The sequence below is a fragment of the Molossus molossus genome, unplaced genomic scaffold, assembly GCF_014108415.1.
Source record: "Molossus molossus isolate mMolMol1 unplaced genomic scaffold, mMolMol1.p scaffold_m16_p_8, whole genome shotgun sequence".
NCBI classification, from domain to species: domain Eukaryota; kingdom Metazoa; phylum Chordata; class Mammalia; order Chiroptera; family Molossidae; genus Molossus; species Molossus molossus.
In genome coordinates, this window is record NW_023425402.1 from 17,306,750 (window position 1) to 17,327,940 (window position 21,191).

At 41.0% G+C, this 21,191-nt stretch overlaps 1 protein-coding gene across 2 annotated transcripts in view; it reads right to left on the reverse strand.

The window, feature by feature from the left end:
* The window catches only part of LOC118621602 (24-hydroxycholesterol 7-alpha-hydroxylase), an 87,657-nt gene that overhangs the window by 41,316 nt on the left and 25,150 nt on the right, over positions 1-21,191 (reverse strand). For both annotated transcript variants that reach the window (XM_036248947.1, XM_036248948.1), the window contains one exon: positions 18,208-18,298. In XM_036248947.1, the coding sequence (XP_036104840.1) occupies positions 18,208-18,298 (91 nt within the window). The remainder of the gene's footprint in view (positions 1-18,207; positions 18,299-21,191) is intronic.

The following is a 21,191-nucleotide window of genomic DNA, read 5'->3' on the forward strand; positions in this document are numbered from 1 at the left end:
TAGATGCTTCAAAAGGAAAATTAATTCAAATTCTGTATAAAGACCCCAATGATCTTTCCCTCCCCCACTACGAATCTCCCTCTGTTCCCGAGGACAGTGAGAGAAATGCCCAGGATGAAACTGAGAAACAAAGAGTGGCAGAAACAGGAGGAGAGAAACAGTAAGAGAATTAGTGAGTAAATAAGGTTGCAGAGCTAAGTTGATTAAGCAAGGTGCAAATTTGAGGGACCTAATTATTCTACACAGTAAGACCCAGGTTTTTCCTAATGTTGCAATTATGTCTTGGGGCTAGACCTTCCCCAATGATGTCGGAGGACACAGATTCCAAAGACTCTAAAGAGTGTGTTAAGAAAGGGAGAGGCTGTTTTGGAGAGCTGACTGGTGGGTACCAGAGGGGAGGGGTTCAGGGGGCTGGGTGAAAAAGGTAACAGAATGAAGAAGTACAGATTGGTAGTTACAAAACTGTCACAGGGATGTAAAGTACAGCATAGGAGAACATAGTCAATAATACTGCAATACCTATGTATGGTGTAGGTGGGTCCTGGAAATTTCAGGGGGCACACTTTGTAAAGTATATGGTGTCTAACCTCTATGCTGTACACCTGAAACTAATACAAAATTATATTGAATATAAACTGTAATTCAACAATAACATTTTAAAATGTTTTAAACTTGTTGAGCTGAACCATGTTTCTCATCTCTAATAATTAAGCAAATAATAAACAAATAAAACAACAAGAGGCTGTTTTGGTGTTAAGAAGGGAGGGAGTGACTGACGGAGAAGTGAGGCGTGAGGAACGGAACAGGGCTTCACTTGTCTGGGAGAATTGAGCTTTTTAAAAATGTAGACTACTATGACAGAAGGTCCCCAATCTCCAGCCCTTCCCCCTCCCCTCCGCCTCTCCCCCGCCTCCTCTACTTTGTCCTCCTCCCTCCTGCGGAATGCCCGCTCCTTCTGCACATAGTAGGGAGTGACTCTGGATTTATGGCATCTGGAGATATAGAATGGGAGTTTATTGGGCACCTAAAATAACTAGAGTATATATAATTTTTTACACACATACAAAACAAGAGGGAGATGAAAAAGATAATAAATCAATTCAAGAAAGAGTAGAACGTATCCCTGGAGGTTAGTCGAGTCCTGCTGCCACATTCGGACATGTCACTGAAACCCCTGGAATGTGGAGAAAGGGCTGGTAGAAAGAGGTCCAGGCAGGCGCGCTCCAGAGGTGAGGACACATGTGCGAAAGGTGAGCTACGCCCCCCTTCTTGGAAACACAAGGCTTGTTCTACAGTATCAAGAAAAGTATACGCTTATGGTGTTGGGACCCTTTAAAAGTTCAAGTTAAAAGACAATATTCTGTGTCACCTTCCAAATACTTCTTTCGCAGAGGAAAATACATACCCTTTGGTTTTTGTTTTATAAAACAGTAACTTCATTATTGCGCATGTACATTATTGTACAGGTTCCATGGGACAAAATTCTGTGAGAAAGTTATCAAGTTAAATGTATAGCGAACGCAGAGAGAGGAGATGAGAGGGGATGGAGGTAGCACGGACATGGGCGCCCAGGGAGTGTGAGGCTGCAGTTCGCCGCCCTTCCCTCTAGTCCCCCCAGTGACTGCTGGTTTCTCAGAGACATTTGCTGCAAATGTTGACAGTTGAGACACTTTAGCCTTAAGAACATTAAACAGAATAGAAAAGTTACTTTTCTCCTTTAATTATTTTTAGCTTTGAAAGAAAGGGCTGCGGGTGTGCTTTTTGTTGGCAAATGGTAAATGAACAAAGGCTGTGCGGATCCACTGTTTTTCTCTAACGACTGTCTTCTCTTTTGTTAATAGCAGCGTTATCATCAGTTTGATACCTGGAAGGGCAAATCGGGCCTTAGTAGTTTCTATGTCTAATGATTTTGTCTGATCACATCTATCCTTCAAAAAATATTTAAGTCTCTTAGTTAATTCCCCCCCACCCAAATCACTGTAATTCTCATTATGATTAATTCAATATGTATTCATTTTAAAAGGTTTGGCATTTAAATTGGTAGACTTTTTTCTTTATTTAGGTTGTTTTGTTAAAATATATACTTTTATAATATGTGATAATCCCTCCATATAGGTTGTCCCCCAACTTAATTTCTTTATTTTTTTAAAAAATTTTTCCCTTTATAGATTTAAAAATTTATTATTTTTCCTTTTATTTTAGAGAGAGAAGAAGGGAGAGGGAAAGATAGACAGAAACATCAATGACAGAGAACATCAACTGGCTGCCTCCCGCATGCCCCTCACTGGGGATTGGACCCACAACCTGGGCATGGGCCCTGACCGGGAATCAAACCGGCAACTTTTTGGTGCATGGGTTGACGCTCAACCACTGAGCCACACCAGCCGGGCAACTTAATTTCTTTATGCAAGAGAGCTACCAGTCAGATGAATAAAAGGGCAGGTATAAATAAGAAGGAAGGCCTAAAAAGCAGCTTTCGGTGTCATGGTGGCTGAAGGCTGGGGAAAACACACGCCTAGAGACGTCTGTGGACTGCACCTGGGTGTGGGGTCGGGTCACGCGAGCCCACCTCTGCTTCAGTTTCCCTCCAACCACCAGCTTCTGCCAAAGACCTCGTCATTTCTGAGCTTCCAGCCCTGGTTCTTCTGACTTTCCAGGGGTGGCTATGGCTTTTTGGTGTCTGAAGGATTTAGCACAACATTTTATTATCAAGGACACATATGCCTATTGTTGGGAAAGGCAATCCCGTGTGTAGTCTTTCAACCCCAACTCCGTCACATACAAATGGCCCTGGAGCCTGAACAGTCCTCTCCAAGAGATACAGAGCCCACACGCCTGAGCGGGGCTCATCCCCCGTGTGGGAACATTTCCCCTTGTTTCAGGCACCGTGAGACTCTCTTGCCTCTGCTTAGAGTGTGTGCAGCCTATGGTACCTGTCCAAGCCACTGTTTTATCTGTCCTTCAAGGAGAGGGGACAGGGCTATGTCCGTTGGGGCACGAGAGGGGTACAAGGGGTGCCCTGCATCGGGAGAGACCCGAGGGCCGGGGGAACCGGTGCCCACGGCTACAGCCGATCTTGCTCCTCCCTTCTCTATGGTACAGCTTTGTTCCACCCATGGTTTCACCACACTGAGTCTTCCTTGGCAAGTCTGTACCAAGAGTTGGCAGAAGTGTTTAGAGTCCTCCCCTGGGGGTGATGAGCAGTGCACGCAGTCTGCCCAACACTCGTTGCTAAACCGTAAGGAATATATCTTTTAAAAGGAATATATCTTTTAAAAGAAGCCTCTGCTCAGCTGCTTCGGTTTGACATTCCTAGCTACGGACCCAGGATGAAAAGGCAGTGGTAACAGCGGACTGAGGAAGATACCAAGGACTGCAAGATTGCTCAGACGGGTTATTAGGCCGATGGAACAGAAGGAATCAAGAACTGGCGGATGGACCCTCCCACCCCTTCCTCCCTCCATACGTGCTCTTATAAAAATACACCAATTCTTATTCTATCATTTCAAGAAAAGTTTAATGCAACTATACCAAGCCAACCATGTAAGATTCCCATCTGAAAAAAAAAAAAATCTCCTGCTATTTTAAGAAATACTTCTCTCATGTATTAAAAACAGGTTATTAGTTTCTCTATTGTAGGAATATAAAATCAATCCTACTTTATAATCACAACACCTTTAAGGACCGAGTCCAATACCTAATAAATAAAAGAGTGAGACACTGACTAAACAAGACAACAATAGGTAGATAATAAAACATAAAACAAATTTTGATCTAGAAATACCCTTTATTTATAAAATCTGCAGGATGATTCTAAATTTGGATTGTTCTCTGGAGAGACATTGACTCAACTTAAAGACCTTTACCTCAGTATTTTCTAAAGAGGTAAAAGGATGATCCAAATGCCTGAATAATTCTCCAAGCGAACACTCACAAAAAAAGAGTTGCGTCTAAATGAAGAGTGTGGAGGATAAATAAAGTGGGTTAACGGTGCTACATTGTGGCCAGACAGTGAAAAACTTTAATAAAACAAGAAGCACAAGAGTAGGACCTTCTCCAGGCTTGTAAATCTGAAGAGGGCTATCAAATAATCTACGCCGACCAGAGGTATCTCTTCCCACCTGTTGGAGCTACGCAATAGAGAGAGAGGGAGCTACAGTGTCACAAGACGTACTTCAAGTACTTGAGGCAGAGAACAGTGAACGGAACGCAGCCTCCTGGGAAACCTCTCGTGGGCCAGATGCCACCCTTAGAGGTTTCACCTTGGTCTCTGCGGCTGGGTTAGGGGATCGGAAAGTAACGAGTTGTCATTCCAAAATGACACCGTCTTGGTCTTTAAGGCCAAGTGGAAAAGATTACAAAACTGCATATTTGGAGTGGAAAAGAACAGTTTCCGATGAAATCTCCTGCATGTATAAATACTTTCTTAGGTAATCTACACATGTTCTTTAAGGCTGATGAATGGGAGTAGTTTGTGAGAAGCTCCGAGACAACTGAATGTTTTCTGGGTCCATTCCAGGATTTAAAAAGCTGGGCTAGCAAAGGAAAATGAGACGATGTAAGAAATTTCCTGCCCAATACGCTGTAACCTCCAAAATATCCATATTAGGTTCATATTGTCAGGCTACCAGAAGAAGAATTTTTTTTTTAAAATAAAATAGCTTTCTTGCGTTCGTAACTCCATTGAAGTGCCCTTGGCTCCGCTACTTGATCTCTTTCCTCAATGTTTTGGTCAACGTGCAGCGCAAAGGGCCAAGAATGTATCACAGACACAACTCTGGCCATCAGCCACGGAGCCCTGGCAGGCTGCAGGGAGTAATGAGTGAGCCTCCTCTGTTAGCTGCAGGCACTTGGTCTTGGTGATGCCAGCAGAGGCCTCCAAGAATGTTGTTATTGGTTGGTAAGGTGGTACTAGGACACTTCCAAGTAGACACAAGCTATAATACGGGTAAGACATAACTATGGATAAAGTTTCAAGAACAAATACAAACGTTTAAATGCAATGAAGATAAACTATCTAAAATAATGCAAACAGTATGGAATTTGCCTGCAACATCAGCACAGGATCTGAGCTTCCTTTATCACTTTGCTGGGTTTTGCACTTGTTTATAATTATGACCAGAGATAGAATCTTTTCTCATTACTGTAGGGTGAACATAGCCATCTGAGTCCATGTCACTGTGTAATAACATCTGGCCACTCGACGGTGTTGGTATGCCCCTGTCAGGATTGCTGCTAAATCAGAACACAGTGGTACCAAAAAACATTATTGGTTGGTTCTGAGTACATTTTCTCTTTTATCCAAAGTCACACAATTCTGAGTGACAGAACTGAAACTCATGAATCACATTCCTGACTCATGCAATGAAAATTTTGTAAGGTACCTTTAATGATGCACAAATCATCACTTTATATAAGATATGAATTAATCCTATGCAGGTGTGTTTCTATTATCTAACCTGATTCATTAAATTAACAGAAAAAGCTAAGTAAATTTTTCCTTAGATATGTGCACAATAAAACTGAATGGCAAAATAAAAAAGTGTACTGTGGCCCTGGCCGGTTTGGCTCAGTGGTTAGAGCGTCGGCCTGCGGTCCAGAGAGACCCAGGTTCGGTTCCTGCTAAGGGCACGTACCTCGGTTGCAGTTTGTCCCCAGCCCTGGTTGGTCGTGCAGGTGGCAGCCACTAGATGTGTCCCTTTCGCATCTATGTTTCTCTCTCTCTCTCTCTGTTCCTCTCTCTCCCTCCCACTCTGCCTGAACAAAAAATGGAAAAATGTCCTCGGGTGGGGATTAAAAAAAAAAAAAAAAAGTGTACTGTGTATGCTACCCTATATAAAAAAGAATAGGTGGACTGGGCTAAATGCAACTGGTTAAAATATTAAGGTAAATTTCTATTTTTTCTCCTTTATTGATTTTGGAGAGAAAGGAAGGGAGAGGGACAGATAGAAACATCGATGAGAGAGAACATCGAGTGGCCGCCTCCTGCACGCCCCCCCACTAGGGATCAGGCCCACAACCTGGGCATGTGCCCTGACCAGGAATGGAACTGGCGACCTCTTGGTGCATGGGTCAATGCTCAACTACTGAGCCACACTAGTCAGGCTCTGTTTGTTTTTAAGGTAGAATGACCTTCTGCTGGATACTCACAGTGAGAGTCCTCATTAGAAAAGAACATTGCTTTAAAACACTAAACAGGGCCCCCATGCCTGGAAGTGCTTTAGGGCAGTTGCCCATTAACATGACTATTTAAGTTGTGCTGATTAATCTTGTATGACCAAGAATCCTTTGTTAGTTATCTTGAAAAAGCAAAGTGCAATGAAGCTAAAAATGTAAGAATTACCTAAATACATATTCCTGCATTTTAACTAGAATAAAAAGAAGAGTAAACCATAATGGTGGGTTAATGGAATGCTACTGAAACAAATTTAAATGCAAATACTTAAATAAATAAAATTGAAAGTCATAAGACATAGTTCAATGTTAAAATAAAACTATGAATAGCTTCATTTTCTTCTCCAGCTTTGTGAGTATGGTGATGTTCACTATGTGGAGAAGAGAAAAAACCCTGTAGGCAGAGGAAGAGATTTAGGGGAAAACATCTCTTTCTCTATCAAAACACACAAAACAAAGTTTGGTTGAATGACCAGGGAGTGGATTTTTAAAGAAACAGAATAAAGAAGATGAACATTTGTCTTTGTACAGAACACACAGGTGTTTCAGTTAATTACTGCACTGTCTATTAAAACTGTCCATAGTTCATGCAAGTATGAAATTTCATGAGAAAAGTCAGGCAATTTAACTATACTTAGTCTGCTTTCATGGAATTTTCAAGCAAGGGGTCACCTCACCAGGGATAGAAGAACAAATGCATGTGTGCACACACAGGTATATAGATATAAAGGGACAGTTATATTTATAAAATGTATTTACATTTATAAAAATGTACTTATGCAGTAAAAAATATATATATTTATTTCTTATACTCACATATATGTAAAAACATATATTATAGTCTCTATATACCTTGATATGTGACAGTTTGAGATACACAGTAGCTTAACCCTGTCTTTCAAAAGAAGTTTGCCTACCATCACAGGGCAGAAAATCGCCAGATTCTTGCTTTCCTTGCCTCCCTTGAAGGGAGAAACATCACCATGAAAGAAACACTTTGCCAGTCAGGTCTACCAACCAGGGCTATGAATCAAGAGTTACTATGTAAAGAAATGGAGGCTGAAAACAATGTTCCCTGGTAGCAACTGCAGTTTGCAGGGTGGAGTTCCGGGGACTCTGCCATTCAGCACCCAGTGCCAGTGGCCTCATGTGCTTGGCTTTGGTGGCAGTGCATTATTTCAGGCCATGCATCCTCCATGCCTGGTTATCCGCCCCTCCTAGAAGTTCTGTGAACTACCTAACAAACATTTGATACATTGAGTTTTAACTAAATCAGCTCTAGGAAGGTTCTGCTGCTGCCTCTAGGATGCCTTGCATATAAAGTACAGAAGGAGTAACCAGAGGGACCAAAGCCGAAAAAATGGTAGAAGTGACCAAGTCCAGCTACTGGGAAAGTGAATGGAGCCACGGGAGGGGGAGGGGCATGACACCAATGGAGGTCAGAAGCGGTGAGTGAGCAAGAAAAGACCCATCTACCCAGCTTTTCTGCCCAGACTAATGTGCAGTGGACTTTTTCATTTGAAACATGTGTAGGGGCAGAAGGTTGGGTAAAATGGAAGTCTGAACTGGCCGGTTCTTGTGATGGAAACTAGGAAGGACTAGGGTAGATGCTTGTCAAGGGAAGAAGGGGAAAGTGTCAGAGGGGATTGAAGCCAAAACACCTTCTCTTGTACAGTCTTTCTAAATATGTTAAACCAGGTTATTTAGAAATAGGCTCATAGTCTCCTCTGGAAAGTGTCACAGAAATGCCACTGATGGTGGGGACAGAGAATTTTGTGAGAACACAGTGAGGCCACACCTGCAGATCTGACCCCACCCAGCTCTTCCTCCAGACAAGCGCTTGTCGAACTCCTAATCTTCATCATGTCCTTGCCAAGAAGTCTTGATCTGACTATTCCAGGCACTCTTGATCCTCCCTACTTGACTCCGTTTTTGTTTTTTACATAGCATTTATAATCATCTCATATTTTTGCAGTTTACTCATGTATCATTTTTATTGTTAACTGTCTGTCTCCCCTACCAGAATAAGCACCCACAGGGAAGTGATCTTTGGCCTTTTTTGTATATCCCCAACTCCTAAAACAGTCCAGAATAGAGGATCAAAAAATATTTGTTTAGCACTGACCAGTCTGGCTCAGCAGTAGAGCATCGGCCTGCAGATCCAAGGGTCACGGGTTTGATTCCCGGTCAAGGGCACATACCTGGGTTGCAGATTCGATCCCTGGCCCCAGGGCCATGCAGGAAGCAACCAATCGATGTGGATACATCGATGATGCTGTCTCTCTCCCCCTTCCACTCTATCTAAAAATATCAATGAAAACCTCGGGTAAGGATTAACAACTACATATATGTTGAATGAATGAGTAAATTGGCTGGTGTGAAATAAAAGAGGAAAAGGGGGCAGAGAGACCGTGCAGATGACAAACGCCTTCCAGGCCACACGATGGCTTGAGACTTTCTTCTCGGTGAGATGTGAGGCACTGGCTGTTGCTAAGCACTACGCTCTGACAGGTGAAGGGGAAAGCACCAGTGGAGAAGAGAGGTGAAACCTACCGAGAGGGTGATGACTAGCTATCACCGTTGATAGAGTGCATGGGACCCTCAGGTCTGGGTGGCCTTGGTCAGAACAAGACACAGGTGTACAATGAATAACCATATATCAGACCTCTTATGGTGTCATTACCAGTCCCCGTTATTTTGTTTAGGTAAATGTCATTGTCCTGATAGTCACACCATACTGTTTTAGAAAGCAGTTGGTTACAGATATGGTAATCATATTTTGTAAAACAAAAATGAGGTACATAGTTTAGAAAAGATTTTTTTTCAAATCTGTAAGTTTACTTACATGCAAAGTCTTACAAAGGTCTCAGAATTAACTCCCATTTTAGTGTTACAAATGTGACACATAACAGAAAGAACATGAAGTGTTTTTAGAGAGGATCCAAATGTCTCCTTTAGTCAGATTGTGACTCTGCACCCAAAGGTGGGTCAGAACACCAGGCCAAGGGATCAGGCTCAGGCATAGGAATGGGACCCCAGGAATATTTCAGGAGTACACACGTATAACTAGAGCTGTGGTTTAGGAAGCTTCATATGGAAGCAACTTGAAACGGAATTAAGCTGGAAACTGGATCTAAGCATCTTACTTGAGACATTCTGAGTAAAACCTGACAAAAAAAATATGTTCAACTATATTATCAACTCTAGAGCCAGATAAACTTTGGTTTGAATCATGCCTCTGCCACTTACTAGCTGTGTGGTCCTGAATAAATGATCTAATGGGTACTTCATTTTCCTCATGTTTAAAACAATATCATTTAGAAGGGATGATTCAAGGACTCAGTAAGAAAAGCACTTAGACGAGGGCCGGGTACGTAGCAAGTGCTATGTGTATTCGCTATTCTCATTGCTACTATTTCTATCCCCTAGGATAATATTAGACATAAGTAGCCTCATGCTATATTTCTGCTGTACTTCAGCCCTGTTACAAGATAGCCAATATATATGTATGAAACGCTATTGCTGTAAACATTCAAGAAAACCATATTATTTCAAAAACCAACAATGAATATTTGAAAGCAGAAAACTCAGTCATAATAGATACTAATTTCATGATATGGAAAATTTATAAAATTCCATACAACTGGTATGGTTATATTAGTTTGGTCCCAGTTAAGATTTACAAGACAGGCACTGTGCTCTGTACTTCGTTTGCTGTGCCCTCCTAATGATTCCGCCAGATGGCCATTCTTATTTTGCCACCATCCCAGAGAGAAGACAGCTTCACAAACTTGGTGACTTGAATAAGGATGTATCATTAGTGTCTCCAACATTTAAACCCAGGACATCTGATCTCAGTCCTTGCACTGGGTTTTTTAGGTTATGACAGGCTATTGAAAGAATATGTTGTAATTTATAAATTAAAAGTTAAAATGAAATGACCAATTTCCAGAAATTGTACCCCCAAACTCTGTATCAAAGCAAAATATTCTTTGTCAGATGCTCCATGACATGATCATGTAGATTACACTGGGGATCAAGGGATAGAATGAAATGTTAGGCAAGAAAATGCTTTACAGAATCAAAAGCCCTAGGGAACTGCTCGCATCCATTATCACTCGTGGGTTCTTGGGCTTGAAACTACTCAGTGTCTCAAAGTACTGACCAGATACTGGCTGAGACTAGGGTTCTGCTAACTCAAAACGTAAGGGCAGAAAATTGTTGAAAATTTCTTTACATAAAACACTCGTTTCCTATAAACTGTTTAATGGGATGAGTGACACAGCAGAAAATGAAGGCTAGACCAAGACACTCATCTCTTAAAAACATATTCTCATATTTGCTCATTAAATCCATTCCGAAAATATCTGTTGAGCGATTTTTGGGGGTCTAGGCAGCTGGAGATACTGTACAGACACAGACAGACATTGTTCTTGTTGTTGGAGAGATTATGCTCTGGTGAAGGAGGCAGAGGATAAATAAATAAATAAACTAACAAATAAATAATAGTGCATATGAAGGAAATACGGAGTAAGATGAGCCAGAGAGAGGACTCCCGGTCAAGGTGGCGGCATAGGTAAATGTGGTACCTGCCTCCTCCCACAACCACATGAAAATTACAAGTAAACTACAGAACAACCATCATTCAGGACCACCAGTATTGAGCTGAATGGAAGTCCTATGACTGAAATTAAAGAAGAAGCCACATGGAGACTGGTAGGAGGGGCAGAGGCGTGGACAGGCTGGTCCCACACCCACATGTGGCGGATAAAAATCAGGAGGACACCTCGGCTGGGAAGGTCCTTCCTGGGGAATGAGGGGTTCCTGTCCCACACCAGGTGCCCAGCTGAGGGTTCCAGTGCCAGGAAGAAAAGTCCCCATCACTTCTGGCTGGAAAAACCAGCGGGAACTGAGGCTCAGGGAGGCTGAGGCTGCTGGAGTCTCGGGCAGCTCCTCTTAAAGGGTCCGCACATGGACTTACTCGGACCCGGTCCCTACAAGCTCCAGCGTAGGGGAGGCAGCTTGAAAGGTGCCAGAGACATATGGGGAAGAACTGAGTTGTTTGGCATTGGGTGGAGAACTAGAGGGACAGCTTTCTCCTGGACAGACATGCTGGCAGTGGCCATTGTTCCTTTGGTGAGCCCTTCCCCCAGGGGGGTGGCAGATGGCCACCATATCTGGGACTCCAGCAACCTGGCTCATACTGTTTGCCCCGCCCTGGTGATTCCCTGAGGCCCCGCCCCACCCAACTTTCAGACCCACCCAAGCTGTTTTCAGTGGCTTTACCACAGAATTGGCCTGTCTTGGTTCCTGCTTCAGATATTCCTAAATTCTCTCAAACAAATAGCATCTGGTTCAGCAAGCCCCATACCTCTCACTAAGTGGCCCCAGGCCTGGCACTAGAAGCAGCCAGCCTTGGTTCACAGCTTGGCTTTGCCTGGGCACCTCCAAGCTCAGCACAAGAAGCAGCCATCTATAGACTGCTTTGTAGCTTATGCCTGGTGGCTGCAGGGAGAACAAAGGCAGTGGCTGGCCTTGCCCCAGAGCCAGCACACCCAGTGTACAGCTTCAGACCACAGCAAAACACCATCACCAACTACCTCTACAAGTGACACACTCAATGAGTGGACTCAGTGGGTACCAGAGCCCTGCTGAAGCATCTTCCTCTATGCAGGGGGCGGGGGTCCCTTCCCTACACAGCTGATCCTCAAAGATAGTCAATGGTCAGTGGGCACAGCCAGTCCTGGCAGCTGATCAGCCTGAGTAAATCCCTCCCACTGACATGCCAACAGCAATCAAGACTCAATTACAGCCCTGGCCAGTTCTGCTCAGTGGTTAGAGCGTCAGCCTGTGGTCCAGAGACACCCGGGTACGGTTCCCATTAAGGATGTACCTCAGTTGTGGTTTGTCCCCAGCCCTGGTTGGGTCGTGTGGGAGGCAGCCACTTGATGTGTCCCTTTCACGTTGATGTTTCTCTCTCTCTTCCTCCTGTTCTATCTAAAAAATAAAAATTTAAAAATTTTAAAAAAGATTCAATTACAACAGAAGGGTGTACAGTCCATTTGAGGGGTGCATCTCAAGGGTCCAGCTGGGGTGATCAGAGAGACTGTGCCTCTGGACCCTACAAGACACCTACTACAATAGGCCACCCTATGAAGCCTAGGATACATAGAAACTCTACCTAATACATAGAAACAAACACAGGGAGGCAGCCAAAATGAGGAGACAAAGAAACATATCCCAGATGAAAGAATAGAACAAAACTCCAGGAAAGGAACTAAACAAAATGGAGATAAGCAATCTAATAGATGCAGAGTTCAAAATACTGCTTATAAGAATGCTCAAGGAACTTAATGAGAATTTCAAAGAAGTTTGTGAGAACGTCAAGGAACTCAGTGAGAATTTCAAGAAATTTAGTGAGAACATCAACAACATAAAAAAGGACCAGTCAGAAATGCAGGATGCCCTAACTCAAATAAAGAACAATTTATAGGGAATCAACAGTAGAGTAGGTGAAGCCAAGAAGCAAACCATCAGTTTGGAACATAAGGAAGCAAAAAAACACCCATCAGAACAGCAAGAAGAAAAAGGATCCAAAAAACTGAGGATAGTGTAAGAAGCCTCTGGGACAACTTCAAGTGTACCAACATCTGCATATGGGGGTACCAGAAGGAGAGGAGAGAAAGCAAGAAATTGAAAACCTATCTGAAACAATAATGACAGAAAAATTCCCTAACTTGGTGAAGGAAACAGACATACAAGTCCAGGAAGCACAGAGAGTCCCAAACAAGATGAACCTAAAGAGGCCCACACCAAGACACATAATAATCAAAATGCAAATGGTTAAAGACAAAGAGAGAATCTTAAAAGCGGCAAGAGAAAAGCAGTTAGTTACCTACAAGGGAGCTCCCATAAGACTGTCAGCTGATTTCTTAAAAGAAATTTTGCAGGCCAGAAGGGAGTGGCAAGAAATATTCAAAGTGATGAAAAGCAATAACTTACAACCAAGATTACTCTATCCTGCAAAGTTATCATTTAGATATACACTTTCCTAGACAAGAAAAAGCTATAGGAGTTTATCACCATCAAACCAGTATTATATGAAATGTTAAAGGGTCTTCTTGAAGAAGAAGATAAAAAATATGAACAATAAAATGGCAATAAATGCATATCTACCAACAATTAAATCTACAAATGAAACGAACAAGCAGAATAGAAACAGACACACAGACACAGAGAACTTTCTGTTGGTTTCCAGATAGGAGGGGGGCTAGAGGGATGGGTAAAAAAGGTGAAGGAATTAAGAAGTATACATTGGTTGTTAGATTGATGAACCTCAAAGGGAAGAGGGGAGGAATGGGGGAAGAGATAAACCAAAGAACTTCTATGCAGATATACATAAGCAATCGACACAGACAACAATGTGGGGAAGGCATAGGGGGGTGGGAGCGGGGAGGAGGGAGGTCAATGGGGGCAAAAATGGGGGACATCTGTAATACATTCATTCAACAAAAGATAAATTTAAAAAAAAAAAGATGAGCCAGAGAATCACTAGGGCAGAGTTACAGCAAGTGTCTTTAGATAGGGTAAGTCTAAAAGTCTTGTCTGAGGAAATAACACTCAAGCTGAATGAGAAAGAATAAGAACAAGGGAAAGTTTCCAGGCAGAGAAAACCCACAGAATTCACCAGCAGGTCCACATCTCCAAAGAAACAATGTAAATATTCCTTTTCTCTCCTAACATCTGGATACTCCAACCTGCTTTCAATGTTACAAAAAAGCACCTGGAGAGCACCGTGCACCGCAGCCTTACTCTTCTTCCCAGTCCTGGTATTCCACACTGTGACAAGAAAATGAACAGGTGGATGAAGGGTTAATCCACATGAATCTGGAAATGGTTCAGGGTGATGTCAGAAAAAAAAAAAAAAAAGGAGGGGAGGACTTCAAAAAACTCCCTCTTTAAAACCAATGAGAAATCTGGTAAAAATGGTCTGGATCAACTTTTTCAGACTCTGGAAATTAACCAAAGATTTGGAACAATCAGGGAATGCTTATCCAAGAAAAATAGCTGAATCTTGGTAAAAACAGCAAGTTTAATGGCATTTTAACTTGCTCTGTTGCCACCCCGTCTCCGCAGCTCCACAGTGACCTTGAGCCAATAGCCTGCAGCCACCCTGCAGTCCGCAGCCCAGCAGCCAGCAGAGGGGGCAGGACAGGGTTAGAATTACTCTGAAACCTCATTCCTAGAAAATTCTCATTATTTGACCTGTCTGGCAAATCCCACTTGCAGGACTGTCTTGATCTGACCTGACTTGGAGCTCCCTAGTGTAAAAAGTCTTTTCCTCAGGGATGTTGGCTAAAAAATTTTTAAAGATAATTGTTTAACTTGGCAGGTACCTGAGGTAGTAAATACAGTTGGGACAAACAACAAGTAAACCAAAAATATTAAAATAAAAAGCTAAGAAATGAGATGTCCTAAGGGTGTTGAAGATGTCTAGTGCATTCTTGGAAATATTGACGGTCATGCACTTGTGTAGGATTGAACAAATGCCCAGGGCTTTGCTCATGCTCAGAAAAGACCCGAGAAGGCCCAGTGTCTCCCAGACGGATGACTGAGGCTCTGTGCAACAGGGGTGAAAGCTAAGGCAGAGTTGTCAGCTGCCCGGCTGAGTGCTGAAGGCAGGCGTCAACAAGCACCCAGAATCCCTTGGCAAAGAATGGGAGACTTGTTGGTTCCTAGTGAAAGAAATCTCTGTCCAAGTAGTAGCTGACCACTAAACTAACAAAGCAGAGACATAAGTGGCCACATATGACAAAGAATACAAACTTGACAGAATTCGTTTTAACAAGTCACTAAACAAAGTACAATAAGTAGCAATAACAATAAACAATAAATGAGAAGAGAGGAGAATCTAATTTCCAGAGTTGCTACATTATATTAAAATACCCAATTTTCAGCCAAAAAAATTATAAAACATGCAAAAAAATATGAAATAAGACAGGAAACAAGAAAATATAGACTATACACAGAGAAAAAAAACAATCAATAGAAACTATCCCTAAAGAAACCCAGATATTGGGCTTATTAAAAAGACTTCAGGTATTTTAAATATAGTCAAAGAACTAAAGAAATCATGTCAAAGAACTAAGTAGACAATATCAATAAAAAGATAGAAATTATAAATAATAAAAATTAGAACAGAAATAAATAAAATAGAAACTAGAATATTAACAGAAAAAATCAACAAATCCAAAAGTTAGTTCTCTGTAAGTACTATTGGCAACCCTTCAGCTACACTGACTAAGGGGGGAAAAAAAGAAAAAGAAAAAGGACACATTCCCAAAATGAAGATGGGAGAGATTTTCCTTGTAACCTAACAAAAATAAAAAAGATTATGGGGAATACTATGAATAATTGTATGCCAACAAGGCAAATAACTTAGCTGAAATGGGCAAATTCCTAAAAAGATACAAAGCTGACTCAAGAAGAAATAAATAATCGGAATAGGCCTATATTAAGTAGAGATTGAATTTAAAAAAAACTCTCTCACAAAGAAAATCTCTGGACCACATTACTTCACTGATCAATTCTACCATATAGTTAATGAAGAATTAACATCAATCCTTCAAAAACTCTACCAAAAAATAGAAGAATAAGAAACATTTCTGAAGTTATTCTATGAAGCCAGAATTATCTTAACACCAAAACAAAACCAAGAAATCACAAGAAAATTATAGACTAATATCCCTTATTGATGTCAGTGTAAAATTCCTCAACAAAGTATTCACAAACTGGATCCAGCAATACATAAAAATTATATGTTTTATATGGATTATACACCATGACTAAGTAGGCTTTATCCCAGGAATGCAAGGGTGGTTCAACATCTGAAAAATCAATTAATGTAAAACATCGCAGTAAAAAATATTATGTTAAGTGAAAGAAGCCAGACACAAAAGACCACGTATTCAATAGTAGCCTTTACCCCTAAACTTGTTTTATAAGAAAGTTGGCAAAGTGTGGCTCTAGAAGTGAGTTTTGAGGCCAGAGAGATGCAGAACTGGAAATTCACTGAGGATCTCTACCCAGAAGAAAACAGCGATCTTGTGACAGAAAAGAACATAAAAATGGAAAAACTGCCACACTGTATGCACTCCAAAGTTCTTTCTTTCACAGGATCCTCTGAACGGGTACATGGATATCTTCCTTGATATCAACCGTCAAAGCTCTGTGGTCTCCTCTCACATCTAAACTCCTGAGCCACATAGCTCATGCATGCATCAGAATTGCTTCTATAGAAACACGGCAAGAAATGTTTGATCTATTTTTTATAAACTTTCAATTCTTTAAGAATCTCATAAACTGAAAGCATTGACATAGTAATAGCTATTACACTGGGATTACTATTTGAAGGAGCAATTTTCTACAAAAGGAAAATAATAGGTTCTAAAAATAAACCAGAACATGGAGAAAGAGGAAAGGTCTTCTCTCTTTCCACCAGAACTGTGTTCAGGGGGTCAGATAGGTTTCCCACATTACTCCCACCATTCCCATCTGTACCTTCTTATTTCCTACAGATCAAGAAGCTGGAGAGCCCTAAGTCAGGGGAAGGCTCTAGTAAGGAAATGGTTAGGGAGAACTTGGGACAATCAAGGATGCATTCCCTCTAAGCATATGTAGACACGCAGGCATCCACATGCGTTTCCATCAGCTTTGTAGATGGAAGGTCCAGGAAGGCAGCCTTCTCTAGGTTCACCGTGCTATCTCCAGACCTAACCTGTGAGCGTTGTTGGTCCCCAGTGATTCTGATGCTCACCATTTCTGTGAGATGAGACCCAGCACCTGCTGATTCATACTCAAGGCTCAGAACAGTGGGGCTCAGATATTCATGGTGGTCAAACTAATTTGCTTTTTGGTTTAACCCAGAAAAAGCAGTCAAAATCAATTAAAAATTCCAAATAATATATTTTTAGCAATCATGAGAGGGAGGGAAAAATAAGTCTTCATTGTCATCATCCTTTTTTGCCTATTATATAGTTTTCTTCCCAAAAAGCCAAGTCATTTGTTACTCTTTTTATATTAGAATACTTAATTTGACATATTAGTTAAGGTTTTTTCAAAAACCTACTCCCAAAACAGGTCAAATTACACTAATTAAAAAAGTAGTTTAGCCCTCTCTACTCAAGATTATTTCTTCTTTTTAAAACAAAATAAGAAAAGAGCTAGAATCTGAACCAAAAAGGGAAAAGCAGTAATTCCTGTCTGTGGTTTTAACCAAAATCTCTAACAACTGTAACTTTTAAAATAATTCCTTTGGCCCTGGCTGGTTTGGCTCAGTGGTTAGAGTGTTGGCCCGCGAACCAAAGAGTTGTGGGTTCGATTCTGGTCAAGGGCATGTACCTTGGTTGCGGTTCATCCCCACCCCTGGTCAGGGTCATGCGGAGGCAGCCAGTAGATGTGTCTCTCTGACGTCAATGTTTCTTTCTCTCTCTCTCCCACTCTATCTGAAGATAAAAGGAAGAAATATCCTCAGGTGAGGATTAAAATAAATAAATAAATAAATAAAATAAAATAATTCCTTTGGTGGAAAAATGTTACCCCATCAGTACTGTTATGTAACATATGCACCAGGCACCAGAGCACTTTCATAAAACATGGAAAATCCTGAATAAAAAACTATAGACTTGTTGCTCAATTGAGGTAAGGGGCCAGGAGATCAGAAGAAAAAGCCCTGCACATCATACACTTATGTTTATGTCGGGAAGTCAGGCAAGTGATCATCTCCTTACCATTTACGTCATCACTTGGAAAATAAGAGAGTGAGGCAAAGTGACCTCTAAAATCCTTGATGGTTATTAAATTCTAGGATTTCACCTGACCCATGTATGTACTAAAACACATAGCAAATTATGTTCCATTTTGGACCATATTGAATTTCTATAAAATTACAGGCATTTGCTTTGCCCCTGATGTGTAATGAGCACACATTATCAGATGTCCCTTCAATTATGTAATGTAATTCAGTTTTAGTACCTGCGGTGCCAAACACAGAAGATATGCTTTCCATAATGGCCTTGTGGATACTGGGTTGAGAGAGGACAAATCCAATGGTCCAAAATGCAATCTTGAAAAGAAAAACATATATTTTAAAAAAATACAACCTTCTTTGAAAGTAAACAAAGGCATACTCAGTATTAGGGTCAAACATTAAAAAGAAACAAGGAAAATGTTTAAATTAAACTTAAAAGTATGTTAGTGAAGAGCATCTTTAAAAACAACTAGATTTTATGAGCAAAAGAGATGTTATTTCTCTCTCAGAGGTCCAATTTATAATCTTATTCCCTCACTATAATTTCACTATATTGTTTATACAGATTAATCGATCTTCATTAAAAATACAAAAAAATTAAATTTTTTTTTACTAATAAACAACATAAAATATTACATAGGCACATTGTGAATATTTAAAAACAATAAATTGGCCCTGGCCAGTTTGGCTCAGTGGTTGAGTGTCGGCCTGCAGACCAGAGAGTCCTGGGTTCGGTTCCCACTAGGGGCACATACCACAAAAAAAAATTTTTTTTTAATAAAAAATAAAACAATAAATTGTGCCACTTAATGTTAATCCAAATCCAAAACAAAAATATTTTTCAAGATTTCATTTTCTTGAAATACAATCAAACTGTCAAATCATATATTCTGCAGGTGAAACATGACAATTTTAAATAAGCTCCAGAAACTAGACCTAAAATCTCATAAACTAAATTGTGAGAGTACTCAATATCAAGAACAGGGTCCTTTCACACCCTATCAAACAAGGTACTCGGAGTCCACAGGGAGTTTCTGAATGTAGTATGCTTACAAGTTCTCCCTCCAGACCAAACAGAAGTATTGCAAACCTTCTCTCACTGTGGTGTTATAAGATCAAATCAGCCCTGGCCGGTTTGGCTCAGCAGTTGGAGTGTCGGCCGGTGGACCAGAGAGTCCGGGGTTCGGTTCCCACTAAGGACACGTACCTCAGTTGCAGTTTGTCCCCGGCCCCGGTTAGGGTCGTATGGGGGGCAACCACTCAGCATGTCTCTCTCACACTGATGTTTCTCTCTCTCTCTTCCTCCATCTCTCCCTCCTGCTCTATCTGAAGATAAATGCAAAAATGTCCTCAGGTAAGGACAAAAAAAGAAAACAACTAAAAATTTAAAATAAAATCACACCACCATACAGCTCAAAAAGCTTTCCCTCAATTTAGGTAAATGGTCTCACTTCTATTTTTAGGTTACACAATACTGGAAACCTGTATAAAATCATTAAAAGAAGCTTGAATTTTGCTTTTGTTTTTTGTTTTTGTTTTCATTTTTTTCAGTAAACATATACTGTGAAAGAAATTTCATCTAGGAAAACCAATTCCCAAATGATTCAGGCAACACTATGTCACTTAAGTCTGTTGTCCTTTTTGTGAAGTAACCTTAGGTACCTTAAACTAATTCCAATACTCCCCTCTGTGGTCAAAAGAGGAAGAGCAATGGTGTGAAAGGAAGTGTTCCCACAAAGCCAAGTTCAGCTCTGCTTGTTTGCCCCTCTGCAACGTTAGAAGGCAGTGAAGGGATAATTACGGTTAGAGCAGTGAAGGGGTAATTACGGTAAAGCCAGGCCATTAGAATCGGAGACCCGCTCTCTGTGGCCTTTTCCAGATTATGAAAGAATCACCCTAGAGATCACCTCGAGTATTTTTACAGTAGAGGTAAGATGCTCAGAGCTCTCTGCCTGTCTCCCCACTCAGGCCCTTTCTACTATTTTCTATAGATGGAAGTGGTGAATTACTGTATTTCAATAATAATGTGACTCCATACTCAATTCATCTTATTTAAAGAGTCGGAGATCATGCTGCAGGGGGAAATCTTAGTGATCGTACATGGATTTTCAGTTATGCAAAAGAGGGGTCTAAAGTTGTATGTGCCTAGAGTTTCAGAGATTCACTAAAATTGGGTAATACTTATTTTTATTATAACAAACACAAAGAAGTCAGCTAAACTATAAATAGCTGCACGATGGTACTAGTTATCATTTTTAATGCTTTTTTTCTTAATAGATTTTGCTTCTAAAAATCTTGGTTCTCTACTTTAGAAAACCAAATTACTTTTTTAGAAATAAAATACATGTAAAAAAGAGTAAAAAGTAATAAGTTCATATACATTACTGAATCAACAAACAAGAAGTGACCTTGAGGTCTTTGTATGCCCACATGTGGGAAAGGAGTTAAAAAGTGCTACCCAAAGTACCAATGAATATTTTCCCAAAGGGGTCAAGTTCACAGTAAGGGCAGGGAAGCAAGAAGGCCCACCTGGCTCAGTGACCTTCAGGAGCAGCCCCTGTTTTGGAGAGGTAAGAACAAAGGCGACAGGAACAGAGAGAAAAGCCCTGCCTTGCTGTGTCATAGAGGATGAACTGAGTATGTCCTTCAGCATCATTTAATCTTTTATTAAAAAAAAAAAAAAGTTAACAAATCGTGATTGAGTCTCTGTAACATGTTAGATAGTCTTCGACCGATCATGGTAAACACAAATTTGCACAGGATGTAATTCCGTGCCCTGGCCGGTGCGGCTCAGTTGGTTGGAGCGCTGTCCCATGCACTGTAGGGTGGCGGGGTCAGTTCCCCCCAGTGCTGGTTCAGTAACCAGTTGGGGCACATGCGCAAGGCAACTGATTTATGTTTCTCTCTCACATCGATGTCTCTCTCTCTCTCTCTCTCAAAAATCAATTTAAAAAAAAAAAAAAAAGCTTAAATAAAAAGACATAATTCTTGCCCAAAGAACTTTCGCATCTAGCTGGGGATATGAGATGAAAACAGCTAAATACAGAGGAAGTGGGCGGCACAGACAGTAAATGCCATGGGAGTTGCGGGTGTGGGGTCAGGGTTACTACCGAAAGTGTCAGTTTTGAGACTGGACTGCAAAAATGTTCTTCAGAAGTTCATTTGGCAGTCAGAAATTTCTGGGAACTTAGAAATGGTTTTAGCATAG